Genomic DNA, 13192 nt, shown 5'->3' with positions numbered 1-13192 from the left:
CATATATTTGATATGGTATACAAGGGAGTACTTAGTCTACAACATAGGTTCGTAAAAATTAAATGTACGCTGCTCTTTGTTGCCACGGTAAAGAACCGAATTCAGAATTGACGTATTCTTTCAAGTTGTTTCTCACATATTTCGCGTAATCTGGAGCTCTGCCGACACTCGCTGGAACTGAAGAGTGGAACAGCGAATTCTCATTAACTCGATTTCGCCACTCTCCTTCTACTATGTTTCCCATGTCATCGAGCTTGTCCATATAACCAGGTGGGCAGTACACAACCGATTTTCCTCAAAAAGTTATGCAGCATGCAACATGCTGCCATAATCTTCTGAGCTCTATCGGGGCCACAATATAAAGTCTTCTTCAGGCATGCCCATTTCGTGCAAAGCAGTCCGAACGCGTTTTCTATGCACCGCCTTGCTCGACTAAGACGATAATTGTAAATCACCTCCTCGGTAGGCATGTTCTTATTGTTGAAAGGTTTCATAATTCTTTTGCAAAGCGGAAATGCATCATCCGCTACAAAAAAGAACGGCAATGATACTCCATTTAACATTGCATTGGCCGGGAAGGGGAATCGATCATTTAGGACATTTCTCCCAAATTGCGAATTCCTGAATATATTACAGTCTCCTTCACTTCCGTATGCTCCAACATCGACGTAGGTAAACCTATATGTTGCATCGCATACAGCCAACAAAACCAACGAATGAAACCCCTGGAACAAAAAAATAACATTTAATAATTAACGTATATTTACAGAAATAAGTGATATTCACACTAGGATTCATTTGCTAAAAAAACTTAAGCAGATACATTCGTTCAGAAAATCATTGTTACAAAATTTTTAAATGGCAATATCTCAGTGGTTTTTCAACCGATTTTTTTTAGTTTTTCACCAATCTCGCTCTTCTTATTTCTGAATATTATAAGACATTGTGTCTAGGGGTGCTCAATTTTTCGCTATAGCTGTGGGAGTAAAGCAAAGGATTTTGATTTTGATTGCTCGATTAAACTCAGAATTGCAAAAAGGGGCTGTTGGTATGTTAAAGAACAATTTCCCAGAACATTGTACGATGAATAAATTTTAAATAAATATTTTTTTCCGAAATGTCCTACCGAATCAACCACGTCTTACATGATGTCCTCAGCCACGGCATCAGCCCAATTATGCTTTCTAAGTATTTGTCTATCATGTGCGTCTCAAATCCATTCACATGAGAATGATTTAGTTCGAAAAATATCAGATTTGAGATGCAATTAAAAGAAAAGTACTAGAGATGATACGGTGGTTTATTACATCATGGGAGTCGTCCAGGACATTTCGGAAATCCTAGAACATCATAGCTTATTATCACACATGTTTCCTGTGTTGTTTACATTTAGTTTAACAAGTTCACTGAAGGCAACATAATTATTTTTGTAGTTTCATACACCCTGTAGTATCAAATGGTTCCACCGAGTACCGAATTATCACCGTAGCCATAATAGGGATGCTCAAAATGTGTTCCCATGTTCCAGGTTATGTATTTTATATGTTGTTTCAATATTTTAATCATCACTAGATGGATAGATGTCATTTTTGGTAATAAAATGTGAATATATTTCAAACAATGCCTTTTCAAAATGCGTTGCTTTACTCAAACAGTTATAGCAAAAAGTTCAACATCTTTGAACACAATATTTTGTAATGTTCAAGAATTAGAAGAGATGGCCAAGAGATTGGTTTAAAAACTGAGAAAGTTGGTTGAAAAACCACTGAGATATGCCCATTTGAAAATTTAGTTACAATGTTTTTGTGAACGCATGAATTTGTCTTTTATACGCCTGAAATTCAGATTTAAAACATAAACTTAACATATTTAACATAACTTTACCTTATAGTTATAGAAACCACTGCCAGCGTTGGCTGGAGCTTTTATCGCTACGTGTTTACCATCGATGGCTCCAATGCAATTTGGAAAATTCCATCGTTTGTTGAAGCCATTCGCCACGTTAAGAAAATTTTCCGCATTTAGTTCTTTCATTGTTGGGCATAGGGCATGACAAATAGCGTTACATACACTATCTACTATAGCTCCCATGTGTTGTTTGCTTACTCTGTAACATGATGCAAGATGCCTCTGCAAATCACCTGAAGCCAAATATCTATAAAAGAACATAAGATAATTGTAGTAATTTGTGTTACTAACCCATATATAAAAAGAATATAAACAAGATTTTGAAGCACTAGGTAAACGAAAATCGTAAGATATCCTACTTCAAATAACTCAAATGTGACGAAAGTTCAAAAGTGACTGATATGCGAGTATTAACAGTTATCTTTCAATCTATCAACATTTCTAATATAAATAATTTAAAAACATAGACGTACTAAGGTATTTATATTATGTGATGTAGAGTACCTTTTAATGTTCACGCATTTATTTTTTAACTATGAATATGAATGACATTCCATATCAAAATTAGCTACACCTAGTTCTTTTTTTTTACACGAGTAGGATTTAGTCGATTAGAACCTTTAGCCTCAATGAAACTATTGACTCAATCCTACGAAAAAGTTCACAAAAAATCAAAGGAAATTCAAGTGGTAAGGTACACTGGGGGAAGTGGAAAAAGGGGGTAAGTGGAAAAATCGAGTCGAAAAATTTGAGTTTTACATGGTAGTGGTAAAGTATCCACATCATAACATTGTGCAAGAATATACTTTGATGCTCACACTAATACTATGTGAAATTTGTATAATACATACACTAACACGGTTAACGCTTGAACTATGATTTTAAGTTCCGAGAAAAGTTGATTTTTGCATTCATTAAATCAATTCTTATTTGCACCAATTGTCCCTTTTTCAAGTGAAAATATATCACAGGTGACCATTATAATACAATTAAACTAATCTCATTCAATTGGTAGTGGTTTGTACCATGAAAGCAAATAATTCAAAGATTTTACACTTACCCCAGGTATCAAACACTGCGGGGAAAGTGGATAATGTTCTAATCACGCTAATTTTTCCTTCCCTCCAGGGTTTATTTCGATAGCTGTGAATCTTAATAAGTTCCTTCTTTGTTATCATTGTGATTTCAGTGGTGATTGGACTAATATACATAAGAAAACGCCTAATTAATCCACCTATCGGTATTAATGCCTTTCACATGTTTTACATATGAAAAAAATGTATAAGAAAGATAAAAATAGCACTGATAGGTAAATGTATACCATAATTCACATTCATTTATATACATAACAAGTTTCGCCCTCGAATGCAATTTTTTTTGGCGAAAAGAATTATGGCGGACAAGTGCCTTAAAATAGGTGATCATTTTGTACGTGTTTTGCGCACACACATACATACAAACACGCACACACAGACATCATCTCAATTCGTTAAACTAAGTTGATTAGTTTATAACCCTGTAAGTTCCATTTTTCCTATAAAAAGTTCATCTTTGGTGCGAACATATAGATTTTACCTACATTTATTGTTCGAGAAGGCAAAATCACCCTTCACTAGCTATTATGACAATTCCTTGAGGATCTATTCCGTGAAGCCAATTAAATTATTCAACCAAAGATACTCAGATAAATTATCATTTTGATTTTATATGTAGCTACTCATCACAATTGAAGGTCAAGGTAACATGGGTTTTCTACTTACCCCATCCCACTGGGATAAATGGAAAAATAACTCCTAATTTTCAAATCTATTTCCATGAATTTCAAGCGACCGAAATGGTATGAATTACCGCACAGTTGGTGGAAAATTGACTGTTTTTGATAGCCCAGCATTTAATCAAATGCATTTAGATCATTTAAATTGGTTTTACACTAATTCAAACATGCACTATCGATTTTTCCTTTTCCACTTCCCCCAGTGTGTATCTATCGTATTGTCATATGATAATATGTCAAGTCTGCTCAATACCCAAGCCGATAACTTATTAATCTGTTATGCGTCTGAATGCACTAGGAAAATATAGGTAATTTAGACGAAGAGTGGTCTACGGGCTCCACACTATCACGCGATATACCTCGTAGTCTGTATACGGCTGAGAAATAACAAAATGCGGAACCTTCAAAAAGACCAGGGTGCATATTGAGCTTATACAACAGATAAAAAGTAAGATAACTTTCAAATGTTTAAACTGTTCAAACATAAAGGACCAAAGACTTCAATGTAATTTTTCAATTAATACTTACTCTATTACTAAGGCTAACTTCAACTTTGCAGTTATTGCATCCTTGGGACGTGTGTTGCGCTTCGGAACAAGATCTTTTCGATTAAACTAAAAGATGTTCAAAATTTTTTTGACATGTGGAAATTTTCTACGAAAAATTTCTCTCCTCTGGCCATGTCTTCAAACTGCAAAAAAATGGCAATTCACAGGAAGAAAAATCTATTAAAACTTCATCAAGAATGTCGTACGCCAGCCATACTCAAAACAAGTAAGTTGCAGATAGCTAGTTTTCATGGTCGGGTCAAGGGTGTTTTCGGTTGGAGGACATTGTGTTTGCCACCCTCAGCATGGTCTTGCTTTGTAGCCGCGCGTCTTACCGCACGGCTAAGGAGGGCCCTAGTTCTATTAAATCACTTACTACCTTTTCCAGACCATGTTTGATAATGATATAAACGTTCTTTGAATTATAATAAATTAAAATGCACTTACGTCTGTCGCAAATCTACCTTTCATGTTCCTTTCAATGAAAAACGGATGTACCCGGAATTTCGCATCCCGCCTTCGCCGCTTCACTTGCTGCAGCTTTTTTAGAAGTACAATTGTTGAGGCAGCAATTGTCACGTTCATCATGAAACTAAAAAAATATATAATATGTATTATAATAATTTCATGAAATTATTGCTTCCTTACCTTCTGGATGACATGTTGAAAAATTGCCGTGAAGAAGTGAATGAACAGTACAGATCGCCTACTTTTTTTTATTACGTGTTAGTTGTCAAAATTACTTCGGTAGTGGTATACTATAGGACTCTCTGAGAGAGAAAATTGCCCAATTCAGCCCGCCAGAATGACGCTGTCGCCTCCGGAAGCTCCTCCAGGAATTCCTCCGGAAGTTCCTCCAGGAATTCCTCCGGAAGTTCCTCCAGGAATTCCTCCGGAAGTTCCTCCAGCAATTCCTCCGGAAGTTTCTCCAGGAATTCCTCCGGAAGTTCCTCCAGGAATTCCGCCGGGAACTCCGGAAGTTCCCCCAGAAGCTCCTCCGGGAATTCCTAGAATTTCCGGAGGATTTCCTATAAAAACTTTCGGATGAATTCCTGGAGGAACTTCCGGAGGAATTCTAGGAGGAACTTCCGGAGGAATTCTTGGAGGAAATTCCGCAGCAATTCCTGGAGTAACTTCCGGAGGAATTCTTGGAGGAACTTCCGGAGGAATTCTTGGAGGAAATTCCGCAGCAATTCCTGGAGGAACTTCCTAAGCAATTTCTGGAGGAACATCCCAGCCATTACTGGAGGATTTTCCGGAGGAATTCCTGGAGGAACTTCCTAAGCAATTTCTGGAGGAACTTCCCAAGCAACTCCTGGAGAATTTTCCGGAGGAATTCCTGGAGGAACTTCGGCAGGAATTCCTGGAGGAGCTTCCGGAGGAGTTCCTGGAGGAACTTCCGAAGAAATTCTTGGAGGAACTTCCGGAGGAATTCCTGGAGGAAATTCCGCAGCAATTCCTAGAGGAACTTCCGAAGGCATTCCTGCACGTAAAAAAATTTAATGTTATTTATATATTTATATATTATTATATTTATGTTAGTTCCTTCGGGAATTCCTCCGGAAGTTCATTCGGGAATTCCTCCGGGAATTCCTCCGGAAGTTCCTTCGGGAATTCCTCCGGAAGTTCCTTCGGGAATTCCTCCGGAAGTTCCTTCGGGAATTCCTCCGGAAGTTCCTTCGGGAATTCCTCCGGAAGTTCCTTCGGGAATTCCTCCGGAAGTTCCTTCGGGAATTCCTCCGGAAGTTCCTTCGGGAATTCCTCCGGAAGTTCCTTCGAATTCCTCCGGAAGTTCCTTCAGGATTCCTCCGGAAGTTCCTCAGGAATTCGAAGGAACTTCCGGAGGAATTCGAAGGAACTTCCGAGGAATTCCTGAAGAATTCCGAAGGAACTTCCGGAGAATCGAAGGAACTTCCGGAGGAATTCGAAGGAACTTCCGGAAGAATTGAAGGAACTTCGGAGGAATTCGGAAGAATTCTGAAGGAACTTCCGGAGGAATTCCCGAAGGAACTTCCGGAGGAATTCCCGAAGGAACTTCCGGAGGAATTCCCGAAGGAACTTCCGGAGGAATTCCCGAAGGAACTTCCGGAGGAATTCCCGAAGGAACTTCCGGAAGAATTTCCGAAGGAACTTCCGGAAGAATTTCCGAAGGAACTTCCGGAGGAATTCACAAAGGAACTTCCGGAAGAATTCCCTAATGAACTTCCGGAGGAACTCCCGAAGGCACTTCCGGAGGAATTCCCATAGGAACCCCTGAAGGAACTACCGAAGTAACTCCTGGAAGAACTTCCGAAGAAATTCCTGGATGAACTTCCGAATGAAGTCCTGGAAAATCTTCCGGGTAATTCCTTGAGGAACTTCCGAAGGAATTCCTGGAGGAATTTTCGAAGGAATTCCTGGAGGAACTTCCGAAGGAATTTCTGAAGGAACTTCCGAAAAAAATCCTGGAACAACTTCCGAAGAAATTCCTGGAGGAACTTCCGAAGGAACTCTTGTCGGATTTTTCGAAGGAATTCCTGGCGGAACTTCCGAAGAAATTCCTGGAGGAACTTCCGAAGGAATTCCAGGAGGAACTCCCGAAGGAATTCCTGAAGGATCTTCCGAAGGAATTCCTGGAGGAACATCCGAAGGAATTTCTGGAGAGGATTTCTAGAGGAAATTCCGGAGGAATTCCTAGAGGTACTTCCGGAAGAATTCCTGGAGAAACTTCCGAAGGAATTTCTGGAGAAACTTCCGAAGGAATTCCTGGAGAAACTTTCGAAGGAATTACTGGAGAAACTTCCGAAGGAATTCCTGGAGAAACTTCCAAAGGAATTTCTGGATAAACTTCCAAAGGAATTTCTGCAGTAACTTCCGAAAGAATTTCTGGAGGATCTTCCGAAAGAATTCCTGGATAAATTTGGGAGAAATTCCTGGAGAAACTTTCGAAGAAATTCCTGGAAGAACTTCTGAAGGAATTCCTGGAGAAACTTCCGAAAGAATTTCTGGAGGAACTTCCGAAGGAATTCCAGAAGGAACTTCCGGAGGAATTACTGGAGGAACTTCCGGAGGAATTCCAGGAGGAACTTCTGGAGGAACTTCCGGAGGAATTACTGGAGTAACTTCTGGAGTAATTCCTAGAGAAACTTCCGAAGGAACTCCTGGAGGAACTTCCAGAGGAATTTTTGTAGAAACTTCCGGAGGAATTCCAGGAGAATTTACTGAAGGAACTTCCGGAGGAATTACTGGAGCAACTTCCGGAGTAATTCCTGAAGGAACTTCAGAAGAAATTCCTGGAGGAACTTCTGGAGGATTTCCTAGAGGAGCTTCTGGAGGATTTCCTGGAGGAATTTACGGAGGAACTTCCGGAGGAATTCCCGGAGGTACTTCCGGAGGAACTTCTGGAGGAATACCTGGAGGGACTTCCGTAGGAATTTGTCTTGATTATCTTATTTGTGCTGTTTGTCTTAGTTGCTTTCTTTGTCTCTTTTATTTTGCTTATTTGTTTTTTTTATTTTCGATTATTTATCTCATCAAATTCCAATATTTGATTTCAATTTATATATTTGGTATCCTCGTGTTCCCAAATAGGAATACGCTTTTTTCTAGTGTCACGCTAGATACAAAGTTGACGAACTTTCTACCGCTCTCATCGCTCCTCATCGTGCTGTCGGCTGCTCTCCCGAAATGGTAACTTTTGTATGGAATTTAAAAAACTTGGTTGAAGAAAAAGAAAAAGAGCTTCCTGCAAAATTTATTGCGGTGACATATACTTTTTATTACATCAAAATGATCGTTGGAAAAATTCAAAACTTTTGTCAGTTGGGTTTTGCGAAATTCGGTTCCTTTGTGCCTCAAATCATCGGAGAGAGGTACTGAGAAGCGAAAATTTCAGTTGTACAATAGCTCAGTATTGAGACATTCATTCAAATTTGGGAAATAGTAGGTCCATGAAATTTTGTAGGAACATTCCTTGATAAATTTCAAAGAGATTGTCAGTTGGGATAAGCGAAATTCGTTCCCAATTCCGAGTTATAGACATTTTAGTACGAAAATAGTGCTCTACCGCGAGAGATCTTCCCTCAGACCTTAAGGATGCTTTGAGAAGTTCCTTCAGGAACTCTTCAAAGAAATCTATACCATTTATTGTGTCGAAAGTTAACCTTCATAATGTTGCTCTAGGAATTGCTCCAGAAGTTACTCCTAGAACTCTTTCGGAAGATTTTCCAAGAACCCTTTTAAAATTTCCTCTAGGAATTTCTCGAAATCAACCAAGAATTTTTTCGGAAGAATTTCCAGGATAATTGCGTGTTCAATTTTAATTCATCACCAACGTTTTGATTTGGGCTTATCGATGAAAACCAATCCAAAAATTAAAATTACAAATTTCACAGTCGAAACTAGCCAACTTCCAGGAATTTCTCGGAAAGTTCTTTCAAGAATTCCTCCAAACGTTCTTGCAGGAATTCATCTAGAAGTTCTTCTAGGAAATCCTCCGGAATTTCTTCTAAACTTCTCGGAAAGTTCCGTTCAAGAGTTTCTTGGAAAGTTCCTTCAAAAACTCCTCCAAAAGATCAGCCAGGAATTCTTCAGGGAGCTCCAATGGGAATCGCTCGGAAAGTTCCTTCAAGAGTTGCTTCATGAATTTCTCAAATAAATTCTCAACCCACCTTCCAGGAATTCAAACGGAAATTGCTTCAGGATTTTTTTTAAAGAAATTCCTTCGGTTTTTTTTCCAAGAATCCTCCCCCAAACGCCTTAGGAAATTGTTCGAAAAATTCCCAGGTAAGCTGCTCCAGAATTTATCCCATAATTTTTAGCTAAAAGTCTTTTGAGATTTTTCAAGCTAAATCTCCCAAAATTTCTCCATGGACTCACGTAGAAAACCATATCCGAATTTCCGAAGGAGTTCCCAAAAGATTCTATAATGCAGTTCCTGGAAAATAAAAAAAAATTATGTAAAAAATCGTGCACAAATAGCTGGAGGATTTTTTGAATAAATTCTTTAAGGAATTTCCTGTGTAATTTCCGGTGAATTCACCAATGGACTTCCTGGATGCATTCTTGAAGGAACTTCTGGAGGGATTCCTAAAAGATCTTCGGGAAGAATTTCTGAAGGAACTTCCGGACGAATTCATGAAGGAATTTCTGAACGAAATCCTGGAGGAACTTCCTATGGATTATTAGTTGGTCTTCTGGAGTTGCTTCCGGAGAATTTCTAAGACATTAACTCCCACGCCACCTCCGCTGGCTGAAAAAGATTCATCAACACTCCGCAGCTGATAAAATTTCAATAGGCGCAAAGGTCTAATTCTTTTCTTGAAAAAAGTAGGGTTACTGCTTCTTGATTTCATATAAATTCATTTCCGCCGACCTGAAAAACGTTTTCAGAAAAACGTGACTAACAATAAAATCAATGTTTTTATACCTCAAAATATTGCGAAGAAAGTGGTCTCGGATATAAAACCAACTGTCTCTAAGTCTTCAGATTATATTCTATCATTAAAAAGAACGAAAGAATCAATCGTTGCCAGCTGGGCAGAACGGGATGCAGCAAACAGCAAGCTCGGCAAAGCGTTAACCAGTAAAGCTGGCCGCTCGAGGTCAGTCATGTCCACTCTCTCGGAAGTTTCCATTTACGAAGCTGGCTTTTTTATTCCAAGGAAGTTCTCGCATGGGTCGGGGATATGGCTTCAACTGGACAAGAATAGGTCTACTGAACGCGTGGTTGAATTGCATCGGAAGCAGAACGAAAACTTGGCATTCTCCACATCCTGGCGTCGAACACAAAGCACACAAGAATACAACAGGCGCTGAGGGTAGTTATGAGCCCAATCGATCCTGATTGTTACTTTTTCCAGTATCCATATGTTAATCCAGGATCCATGGAGGCAAGTACTATACTACCTTCCGTACCTTCCACATCATTCAGCGAAAAGCATCTTTAGCTGCACCCCTACTTTGATACGAGCGAGGAGGAATACACATCCGTTCACTTTTTAGGAGCAGTGTTCCTCCAGAAGTCCTTGTAATGATTTTGATCCAAGAGATGCTACAAGAGATGTTTTTTTTTAGAATAAAAAGTTGCAGCTATTATTAACAATTACCTACCTGCTTGGTGACAGCGGTGACAACACAAAACATATTTTTTTCGCCTACTCTATCTACTACTTTTATCAATTGTCAAAATTACTTTGGTAATTTGATCAAATTTTCCTTGACCTTTTTCCTTGAGAACTGCGTACTAGGCTTTAAGAGCCAGTTCGCGAGATGGATGAAATTTTCAGGGTTTGTTCATATATGTAAGAGAAGAAATTTTGCAAATTTTCATATTTTTTCATTGAGGGGAAGTGGGGTAAAACGGCCCTTCAAAAATTATTGTTCAAAAATCGCCAAAACCAAAAAAATGCAATAACTTTGGCAAAAAGTGACCGATTTTGTTAAAATTTTGCACGTTTTTTCTAATCAATTAGTACTTTATACCAAGTGGTTAATAGGGTTATAAAGTTGTTTACTTTAGGAGAAAATTGACTTTTTCGATAAAAAATGGTCGTTTTTCCAAAGGGAATATTTTTCACCAACAGATCTAGGATAAAAAACTAAACCCGTAAGGCAATTAAGGAACTAAAGAGCTTTCATCCCATATATAATGTAGAAGCGCCAACTCAAGAATTTCTTAGAAAATCGCAATTTTCTGCAACACTGTTAATTCTTAAGAAAGTTCGCACAAATTTTGACACTACTTAAGTAGATGTTTTCCGATCTGGGGAAAACTGTCCTAACTTTTTTGTCTAAGTTGAAATTAAAAATCAGAATTTTTCATAAGGGGAGTGTAGGGTAAAATAGTCCTTTAAAAATAAATGTAAAAAAATACATCATTTTTTTATGTGAGTTCTAACAGAAAATACATAAGTTTTAAAAAACTGTTTCTTCTTCCTTTCAATTCATCTATATTTTTCGTCTCAATAGATACGTATATCCTTCGCTGATCTATATTAGATAGCAAACTATTTGCAGAACAATTTTCAACAGAAGTAAAATAGGACCAAAATAAGTGCCTTAAACATTAGCACGTCTTTCGCAAACTGAAACAAAAATGAACGGATTCGACGAAAGTGCTTGTTGATATTTTCTTTGAATGGGTGGGTATCGGTACTGATGTTGCTTTTACAGCCATGCGAAAAAAAAAAATATTCTTAACGGCAAATGAACAATTTCGTAACGTTTAAACATAGCTTGTTGGTGGAGCTGCTTCTCAGATTATATTTTTCTTTTGTACCTACTTGCATCAGGTTACCATAGGCTTGTTTTTGTAGCTTGTAACGATTGTGTGGTATTCATAACTCTCTTTCATCCTCCATCATTATCAATTTAAACCAAATTCTGCAAGTTTATTGTGCAAAAACGTCAAACCGTGTACCATTCATATATTTTGAATTACTATCTTTCAAACTGCTAGCTAATATTACAGAGATACAATCTAAACAATATGTTTGACTGAATGGACTATACCAGTTCTAATCGGGTGTATATATTTTCATGAGTTGGACAATTTATAGGTAATGGAATACCCTCGATTCTATGTTTACACAACTGTGTAAAAAACACTCCTAAGTTTAACAAAGTTTCATTCATTTTGCACAATACGGGAGAAACCTTTTTTTTCTACAACGAGCTGATTTTTTACAAGAAGAGCGAAACAAGGTAATGTGTATACTATTGAATAGGATAGAGTAGAGTATCAATTGTCTGACGATTTGAAAACACACCCCTCATGAAAATACTTCAAATTTTAGGATACACGTTTCTACACTCATAGATAAAGTATGTAAATTGTAGATCGCTTAATCAATTAATTAAAAGATTACCAAGCAAAACTGTTTTATTCTCAGCTTAATTTACACCACCTGAAAGTGCTTGAGTACCTCAACAAAACTGTGTAGTTGATTGTAAAAAGGATGCCTTAAATATCAGCCTTTTTCTCTTGAAATCTTTGCTAACCTTATATGAACATATTTCCAACCAACCATAAGGTATGGTTTGCTAAGAAGTAGTAGTAACAGCTTGCAATACTTTTTGAGAAATCTATCTATTGCTTTTTTCTCCGAGGAATAGACTACCGTGTTGAAGTACCAATGTAACAAACAAAGTACCAAAACAAATGTTCTTCCGAATGGATGGAAACTAGCTAAAGCATTGGATTTTGCTTTACGTCGTTCTTGAACCATGCATCGTTCTTGCAATTAAGACGTCACCATGGAGGAACTGGTGGGAATATATTTTGGTGGAACAATAATTTTGAACGGGAGTTTAAGACGGCCCAAAGTTTACAATACCTCCGCCGGAATATTATAGAGATGACATGACTAGTTGACTAGTTCACGTTATTTTTTGAGATTGAGAAATTGTGAAGGATTTAATTGTTGACAGATAGAAAACCATAAAAACACTAAGCTTGGAAGAATTTCGAAGCAAACTAGTAAAATCACTAGATTAGTTGCCAGTTGGGTCGGAATAATCAAATCTAAGAAGTGTGGTTACGATTATCTTGTTTCGTAACATTATTTATATTTGGAGATCTATTTCACCCCTCTCTCCCCATCCCAATATTTTGCCAAATAGTTTCATCTACATATAGAAATAAACCTTGTGAGTTTCAGCCAGATGCTGAAACAAGGATAAAATGGAGTTGCGATTCTAACAAACTGGCTTGTAAACAAAAAGTGCAATATGCAGAAGTTCATAATTTGATTGATTATTCTTAAGTCAGCGCACTGAAATCAGTTTCAATAAGTTTGATATATATTCTGCTTGAGCTCACATATAAAAATTTATGAATTTTTGACATTTTATTTTTACAAGGCTATTTTACTCAATTTACCGAAATTGCTCATTTATCGTTAAGAATAATTGTTTTTTGTTCGCATAGATGTAAAAGCAACATCACTACCGGCACCCACATTAATTGTAGCTTATTCAAAAA

The 13192-nt window shown here is 37.6% G+C and overlaps 1 protein-coding gene across 1 annotated transcript; it reads right to left on the bottom strand.

Moving 5' to 3' along the window:
- Nucleotides 1-245: 245 nt before the first annotated feature.
- On the bottom strand, nt 246-9147 carry LOC134222919 (putative nuclease HARBI1). Its single transcript, XM_062702064.1, is given in 7 exon segments — nt 246-725; nt 1885-2155; nt 4211-4289; nt 4292-4373; nt 4678-4822; nt 4879-5000; nt 9088-9147. Coding segments are annotated over 6 exon segments (1071 nt in total). The 5' UTR covers nt 4893-5000; nt 9088-9147.
- Nucleotides 9148-13192: the final 4045 nt, after the last annotated feature.

This window comes from Armigeres subalbatus, chromosome 3 (assembly GCF_024139115.2).
Source record: "Armigeres subalbatus isolate Guangzhou_Male chromosome 3, GZ_Asu_2, whole genome shotgun sequence".
Taxonomy (NCBI): Eukaryota; Metazoa; Arthropoda; class Insecta; order Diptera; family Culicidae; genus Armigeres; species Armigeres subalbatus.
The sequence above is the reverse complement of the archived record's forward strand: the minus strand, read 5'-3'. Positions and strand labels throughout refer to the sequence as shown.